Genomic DNA, 8,630 nt, shown 5'->3' with positions numbered 1-8,630 from the left:
TCCGTTTGTTATACATTTAACATATATACAGTACCCTTACAAAGGAGATGTACATAGTGGGGAGGACTGTAAAAAATACTAAAAATGAGTCAATTTGTCTTTTATGCGTGGTTTAAGAATCAGCATGTGGCTATGTTAAGATCACGAATTTTCCTATTCATTCTTTCCCTGAAATTCTTATAATACTAACTCTAACCTATACCACAAGCAAAACTATGCTTTTACTGTAAGGCTAAGTACAGTAAAAAGTTACACTGCAAAGAGTAACCAAAAGAGACTATTACTATTCTAAACAATGTTTTGCTCCATTATGAAAGTTTCCAGTCTGACAGCTGAAGTTCTCAAATTATATTCACTAAAAACAATATAGTAGGAGGGTGAGAAAGTCAAATGCAACAATAATTTTCAAAATTATTTAGGGGAAATTTAATCAGTATTAATTAAATGATCTTTACAATAAAACTGCAATACTGACAACTGTGGCATTTTTAAAATGGTGTTTTTTTTCTTGGAAGCGCTGCAAGAGAATCTACTTTCGTTTCATTAATACGTGCATTATTCGGAAAAGAAACTCCTGTGAGTCATCTTAGTAAATCCAACGTGTGGATACTTAAACTGATGCCAACATAATTCTAAAGATTAATATTTCAAAACTGCAAGAATGACGCACCCCCTTTGACTTTTAAGCAGTCCTTTGCTAATACATAATTGAAGTGCCCTTAATCCTGAAATGCCAAGACACTATGAACAATTTCACAGATTTAATAAGGTTCTTGTTAAAACTCAGAAAATATTTTATTTTCTAATTGCTGCAGAAATTATTTGCGATAGAGGGGACAAGAACTGAGGTTTTAATCACTGCAGTTTTATTCAAAAAAGAACCTACAATGTCTATAGTTTTCTTTACTTTTGCCAATAAAAACTTATCTGTTATGTCATAACTGCAACCCCTCCCTCCAAGAACTGAACAAACAAAAAAGACCAAACAAAAATTACTTTGCTAAAGGATGTAGGAATGGAAAAGAAATACTACATTTATAACTGTATACGCATGAACACTTATAAAGCTACAGACACTGCAGGTCAATTCAAAAGAGTATTCAAAAGTCCTATAAAAGTGAACACAAGACGCATTTGTTTCCTCTGCTCCAGGCTATTCAGGAGTTAAGTTTGCATGACAGCAACAGCGTAGCTATATGTTGGTCCAATTACGTGTTCCAAGGTGGTGTTCTCAGTTTGGCTCATCAAAGTCCGATAGCCAGGATAGTCGATTCAAAACACAGAAATAAGGGCAAAAACTCCATATAATAAAGCACAGGGATATGCTACTAGAAGCTGTTGTCCTTCCATTGCTAAGGCAGAAATGAAGATTTTGGAAGCAGAAAAACTGCACCATCCAATAATTCCAGCAGTGAGAATAACTCCCATCATCCCCCTGCAACATACAAGAACAGAACACATAAGCTTTGTATGGATGCCTAGAGATGCATAGAAATTGGAATATTCCTAAAAGGTAAATATTCATTTTGAATTTTATGCTTGGGGTAAAATAAATGCATATTTATTTCTAACATATAATGGAATTGTACATGTAAATGAGTATAAAATGTAAAACGAGTGCTACTCTGTGAAGATTTCAGAGCTACATTATTCAATGAGGGAGAATGGAGCAAGAAAATAATTGAATTTCTGGAGGCAACAGGTGTAGAGTCGAATATGAAACTAAAATTGTCCCTTGTTTCTTTCTACTGCTCTATGTTACCCATAGCTACACAAAATTTTCTTTTAGGCTAACTTCCACTCCTAACTTTAATAGATCATTACAGTTTTAATGAGACCCCATTGATCATTTTTAGTCTTATGTATCCCACTATACAATTGAGAAACAGATATTGTATGATATGCTTCGTTATTGTATTATTTTACTCTAATCTATAAATGCAAATGTAATGCAAATACAAGTAATTTCAATGCTGGATAATTACTTTATTGACGTAAGCAAAAGCTACTTTTACAATATTTTTTCCATTATTAATTATATTTTGCTTTGTTGGACCCTCACAATAGGCATTTAGTTTACTGACACAAGTCCAATATCAGTACAATCTGAATTTCATTCAACAAAACAGCTTCTCCCATCACATGGGAAAAAGAGTCCACAGTACATGGCAGTATTATTTCATTTTAAAAAGTTATGGGTTGATACTTACTGCAAAGAAAACACAACTGCAAAACTTGAAAGCAGGATCATAGGAAGGAGACAGTATCCCAGGACACTGGCAACACAGCCAAATGAGACGCCCGTCATACTCATTAAGTTCAGGAGGCAAAACATTCCTAAACATCCAATTGCACTAATTCCATACACATACCCAAACTGAATTTTACCGGCCTAAAGACAAGAAGAGTAACTTTGGTTAATTATAAGTGTACCTGGTTTTATAGTAGCAGTTTATTTACAGATTTCACTAAAACAATGCAATAACACTGACAATAAAAAGTGACTATATGTCTACAAATGATTCTTGCTCCAAAGGCTAAATTGTTTTATTTGGGAAGTACCATATACAATCTAAACAATAAGAATTTCCAGAACAAGGGGCTTACACACTTTTGTTTATTTAATGTTTCCTACATGCACAACTTAGAAGACTTGTTTCAAGCACCCTACATTAAAAAAAAGAAATCTGGCTTTTATATATGAGAGACATTAATCTCAAAGTATGACTTGGAAGCATGGCATTCGGTTCCACATTAGCTAGGTAGATAGGAAACAGACTTCAGTAGTCATGTTTTAACTCTGAGACAGCCCAAGGGAACTGTACCCATTAGGCACAAATCTTTGGTGTTCATTAAAAGCCCAGTCTTATACCCCACACCTAAATGATAAACTGAGCAAAATAATGGCAAAACAGATTTTGACACCATGAATTTTTGAAGCTGAAAGCAGTACCATCAGCAAACCAACACAGAGGTTACAAATAGTTCAACACTTTCAATAGCAACACTTTTTAACAAAATCATTAAGTGGTCTACCCAGCATTGTAGAGCATGCATCTATACTATCCATGTCTGATGATCTAATTTCAATGTATTTTTACGTTTTTTGATTACAGCTATTTTTGTGCATGCATAAACACTCTCAACTGTATAAACTTCTAGAAGCCTTGTCATATAATCCCTTACCATCATGTTCTCAATTCACACTCTCAAGTTATTGCGACACCTATGACAAGCTATTATATTTCCTACTCTGAATAAAATGGTTTGTTCCAAACAAGAAAAAGATATATAACATATAGACAAGATACTTTATTATTGGTTAGGATTTAATAATAAAAATGGGGCTGTGAAATCTGACAAGTCACAGGATCAGAACTCAGATACTCCTTCAATTTTATCCATTATAAAAGGAATGCATTCATCCATAATATGGTACCTGATTTCTTAGTGAAACATTATTGGCCAAAGTAGCCTTGGAGCCCCAAAGTGCTTGAAGTATGGTGGCTGTTTCATATTATACAATATGTGATTCTATGGTAAAAAATGAAACAATGCCTGAAAAAAAACTTACAGAATAGAAACTGATTTAAAATATGGAAATGTACAATGACAAGTCATGTTCCTACTTTGTCATTTACCAATTTCTTTCTCTTGGATCGTTAAAAGTTAAAATTAAGTATTGCTCTATAAATTCTCAGATATCAATTATGATAGCCTAAGCTTGCTTTCACACGTAAAAAATAATAAATTTAAATTCAAATCTTACCACAATTGAATGTTAAAACACACAGACAGGTTTCCATCTGAGCCCATCAGCAAATTTAACAGTTTTTAAAAGGAATTTATTTTGGATGGTGATTTACTGGATCAGTAATATTGAAAGTCATACCTAGTATGAACCAGATCAATACCTATTAAACACACTAAGAAATGATTTAAGAATTTTGAGCCTTGTTTACTAGGAAGCTCTTTTAAAGAATAAACAGCCAAAGGAACAAGCCCATCAATAAACTAAGTATGCTGAACAGAGAAAATATAATGAAGTGTTAAAAAACTAGAAAAGACAGCAGAAATTAAGCACAATAGAAACTGAAATGACAGAAAACAATTACTAAACAGAAAAGCTGACTATCAAGAGCAAAAACAAGAGTGAATATAACATTTTGTGCAATAATTATTTCACTAAAAATTATTAACGTGTATTTTTTATAATCAAATCTTGATTTGTAGACGAAATAAGAGGTGAAAAACAGAGGTTTATCTTTAGGACAAAAATAAAAGGACAAAAAAAGATCATCTGATCCATTTTATTTCTCCCGCCTTTTCATGATAAAAGGAACGTATTCCTTGAAAGCAAGAGACAGCAAGAAGAACTCATCGAACAAAGATGCACCGCGTGTTAAAACCTGAGTCAAAAAATCTGTTCCAAAGTACACTGACAGAATGGAAAGATAAGAATGGAAAAATTAAATTTCTAAGCACTTTGCATCAAGCTCTAAATAATGTATCATGTCAAGAGGTATACTTTGTGGACACCAGGATACAGAGCTTCCTTTGAGAGACCTATGGATAACTCTATTCCCCCACCCCCAATGCTTTTGAATGTCAATAAACATATGCAGTAATAATTCACAGTCTCTATCTTACCAGCAATAATGTGGCTCCAAATGCTAGACAGAAGACCATTGGTCCTGCCAAATCAGTCTCATTCATGATGCTGCCATCTGCTACTTTTAATGGGTGTAGTACCGTTAGCGTCTTCTGCCAGATGTGGTCGAAATTAATCCCTAATTCTACAGGTCACACGAAAAGAATTATTCAGATTCACTTCTCCTGCTATTTCTCCTTTTACCTCTATTATTTTCTCTGCTCCTCCAATTTCATAACTTTCAGACTGACGATAAGACATTGCCTACAAGAAAGCTATAAAATGCCATTCCTAAAATTATAACTCCTATGAGCCTTTAGTCCTCTTGGGTTTGCCTGCACTGCCTCTGTGGCACTCCGCCTTTCAAGATGCAGAAGTGAGAGACAGGCAGTTTCTGAAGCCCAGATTTCGCAACCAGAATCTGCAACCAGATCCATTTGGGTGGACCCCTGAATCCAAGTATCTAAGCATCTAACTACAGGATTGTTTCAAACCTGTTTGTCCTGTGCACTGTACGATTCACCCCCTCACATGCTAGGACTCACTGTCCATATACATTTAGTTTATTAGCTTAGCAGCAGAATGTGCATTATTTGCTTCTGCCAAAACTGTATTTTCATTGATATTAATAATATAATGGATAATGTGTCTCAAATATTGGTTGAAGACTTGAGTTCCCATCTTCTTTATATAACATAGTACTTTACAAAGCTCCCACTTTCCATCAGTATTCCTTCTATCTATCCATTCTGGCATCTTGTGCAGGCTATAGACACTATTATATGCAGGACAATTATTATGTATTTAACTCCTTTCTTAAATCAGGATCTGGGTTCTAGACACCAAAAAAATCACAATGATTTACAATGAAAAGAATATTATAAATTTTATTAGATTTTTCTTTTTGCTGCTAGAAATACTTAAGATTATTATAACTAAAAGAAAGAGAAAATAATCTATGCTTTCAGTTTTATTTCCAGACTTGATAGAAAAAATGGGTTCAGTCTAACTTGCCATTTATCTATTAGAGTAATAAGGTAGAAATACATAAGATTACAGGACTATAGAACTACAGAAGCTGATAGGGGAACGGAAATCAAGTTCGTTAACATTTTTAGTTCACTGGATTTCAGTTAACAGAAATTCAAGTTGACAGTGCTTCTTTAAGAACACTTTTTCCCAGGTTAATGCAAAACTGATCAGTTCCAGAGTCTAGTAGCAAAGGAGGAGACGTACCTTCTAGCAGTGGGGGTTCATCCTCAAAATTGCTTCCATAGAATGACTGTGCTGTAGTTGGAGTGTATGTTTGTGTTGGCTGGTAAATCTGCCCTGTGTAAGGTTGCTGTTGCTGCATCATCTCTGGAGGGACAAATCCACTTTGTTGAGAGTACTCATAATCACTATATTGTCTGTAAAGAAAAATATATTACTAGCAAGAAGGATTTTGTAAAAATTTCCATCAAACTGCACACTGTTTTAATTATTAGAACTTTGGCTATAATATTTTTAAACAATAACCTTCCTCTGTTCTAAATCTGTACCCCATCCCAGCTGCACAGGTGCATTAGCCAACCAAACCCCTGGAGAACAGTACAGTGCAACAATGATACATGAGTTCTATGGACTCCTTGTGGTCTTCAGGTATGAAATAAAGTCACATCCTGGTTAGAAGGTTTCATATGACCGTGAGATATCATACAGTAGCAAAAATAAAAAAGCTGTATAAGTATTAGCATTTTCATGTTGATGCCATTGCAAACTCACTTAATTTGCAAGTTTGACAAGCATAGAAAAGACTACCAAAAAACCATCTCTGAAGTCCATCATTAAGTAGCTCCTTAAATTGTGCATCTCTGACTCTTATTTAATCAGAGTTAACATGAAAGTCTATATTCTCAGCATAAACCCACCCTATATTTACAAGAGCTCATTCTTATAGATCTGAGTTCATCTTGGTCAAGTTTCCTGTATGTTCATGTATTTGAAAGACAGGCAGCCTAGTCAAAAATGCCTGGTAAAAAAGCATCAGTATTGCTATTAGCTTACATATGGTGACAAAGCACACATTATGACATATACCAGCATGACATCAGGCAAAAAATGGATGAAGCCCAAGTAATTTTTCAGTTTCTAATCCTAAATTTGTCAGTGACCTGACAGTGCACCTGAGCTTCAAAACTATAAAATAGCTGTAAGTTTTGTCATTTTTTATTTTTTCTACACATGACATGATTCTACTCTTAAATCACTTCTAGACAAGTAAATGAAACGCGTATCTCTGAATCTCTTTAACACTTTTAATAAAGTATCATTGTTGTGATACCCAGATGTATCTATCTAATCTGTAGATGCATCTCTCTCTCATTTCTGAGAGACTCTCTTTAGATGTCGTTTAAAATATTATTAAATTCTGAATGTACTAGTCCGTCTTCGACGGTCTCACCTCTTCCGTCATGTTTGGTTTACTTGCGCACCCAAGATAATTTGATGCTAAGAAGTTATGGTAGTACGACCTCCTAGATTGCACAGAGGTGCCTGTGATGGGGGCACACCCTGCCCACTGCCAAAATTATACGGGGTGGTGTTAAGGGGTGGGGAGAAAGACATTTCTTTCCCCGAATGCACTTCCCTAATTTGTTATTCGGCCAGGCAAAACACACCCAAGAAAATCTTAGGTGCTTTTTATGGGGGCATACGCTGCCCGTGGGCAGAACGATATGGGATGGTCGGGGAGGGGGGGAGATTTCTTTCCCCGAATGCTCCTCCCCAATTTATTATTCAGCTAGGCCAAGCACACCCGAGACAAATCTCCTGCAGCACTCTTATACCTGCACGCTCATCTTCTTTCCAAGATGCAACTAAAAATACTGACCTGAAACGCCAATCAGTCCCTCACCTGATGATGTCAGGCAGATATAAAAACACAGTGCTCACTGAATAGGGCAGAGTAATCTAGCTGGCAACCAGTTATTTCCCATACGCATCGGTGACATTCCCGACCCCGACCCAGCAATACGGACAAACCGAGCAAACACTGAACCCGAACAGATCAGAGAACTGAAAACGCTGCTCGAGTTACTTGTTGTAGGCTCCTCCGCTCCCGCTGTAATCGTAGGCCTGTGTCTGGTCGTCGATGCTGTAGCTGGTTTGGTAGAAATCCGTATTGAAGCCATCAAACCCAGACATTGCAAAAAATACCTGCAGAGTCAACACAACATTGTTCTGGCTGTCACAATAAATACATAAATATGTTGACCTCCGAAACTCGCGCGGCAAAGCGTTAAGCCGGGCCTAACCTCGGGGGAGGCGGCGGCGGCTCCGCGCTCCCTGCCGGGGCCCGGGCGGGCAGGGCAGGGCAGGGCAGGGTAGCGGGGACCCGCGACACTCACCTGGCGGCCCCTCCTCCCCTCACGCTGCCGGTGCGACGTGTCACGAATCAACGCGAGCACTTCCGGGTCAAACGGTGAGCACTTCCGGGAACATGCGCGCTGAGGAGCCCCAGGGAAGCGCAGGGACTGAGCATGCGCCGTAGCGGCTCCGGCTCCCGCAGCCTTGCCGCGCGGGGCGCATGCGCAGTGCGGTGGTGGGGCCGCCCTGCTTTGCTGGTGTGGTGAAACGATCGCTAAATTTCATGCAAAGCATTGACGAAGCCGTTAACTGGTGAATGATGCGATACGTTTAGGCTGGCCGTCTGCGCAATATAATTATCGCACTCCAAAAATGGCCATCCAGCTACGAAAGCCCAACCAGCTACCGAGTTAGAGCTTGAAAATGCGGAACAACTTTATAGCTGGTTTCTATCCAGCTTTCATTTGCATGTACCCGGGGCCAGTCATTTGGGCTGTTTTGGGGAGCTGGTGGCTGACCAAATAAACCAAAGCAAAGAAAAAAAAAGGGTCCAAATCAGTCTCATCAGCCCTGGGAGGGGAGAGCGACCAGGTGGCAGATGTCACTAAATGCAGGGGTGGAGGCAGCAATG

At 37.8% G+C, this 8,630-nt stretch overlaps 1 protein-coding gene across 2 annotated transcripts; it reads right to left on the bottom strand.

Moving 5' to 3' along the window:
- Positions 1–844: 844 nt before the first annotated feature.
- Positions 845–8,144, bottom strand: YIPF5 (Yip1 domain family member 5). 2 transcript variants are annotated; one of them, XM_006265418.4, is made up of 6 exons: positions 8,041–8,144; positions 7,731–7,849; positions 5,888–6,060; positions 4,651–4,796; positions 2,211–2,392; positions 845–1,435 (listed from the first exon to the last, which is right to left on the bottom strand). In XM_006265418.4, exons 2-6 carry the CDS (start codon positions 7,835–7,837, stop codon positions 1,273–1,275), a joined length of 771 nt encoding a protein of 256 aa, XP_006265480.1. In that variant the 5' UTR covers positions 7,838–7,849; positions 8,041–8,144; the 3' UTR covers positions 845–1,272. The 2 variants fall into 2 exon arrangements, with proteins under 2 accessions (XP_006265480.1, XP_059589513.1); XM_059733530.1 differs by lacking the exon at positions 8,041–8,144 and adding an exon at positions 7,948–8,004.
- Between the last annotated feature and the right edge of the window lie 486 nt (positions 8,145–8,630).

Source organism: Alligator mississippiensis, chromosome 9 (assembly GCF_030867095.1).
Source record: "Alligator mississippiensis isolate rAllMis1 chromosome 9, rAllMis1, whole genome shotgun sequence".
Taxonomy (NCBI): Eukaryota; Metazoa; Chordata; order Crocodylia; family Alligatoridae; genus Alligator; species Alligator mississippiensis.
This window is presented reverse-complemented; position numbering and strand designations above follow the sequence as displayed.

What these genes read in the sequence shown, in the direction of transcription:
- YIPF5 (XM_006265418.4), bottom strand. Translation starts at nt 7,837, where the DNA reads ATGTCTGGGTTTGATGGCTTCAATACGGATTTCTACCAAACCAGCTAC. An exon ending in AGCGGAGGAGCCTACAACAA is followed by an intron (nt 6,061 to 7,730) that starts GTAACTCGAGCA and finishes TTTTCTTTACAG; the next exon opens with ACAATATAGTGATTATGAGT. An exon ending in TGAACCCCCACTGCTAGAAG is followed by an intron (nt 4,797 to 5,887) that starts GTACGTCTCCTC and finishes TGTGACCTGTAG; the next exon opens with AATTAGGGATTAATTTCGAC.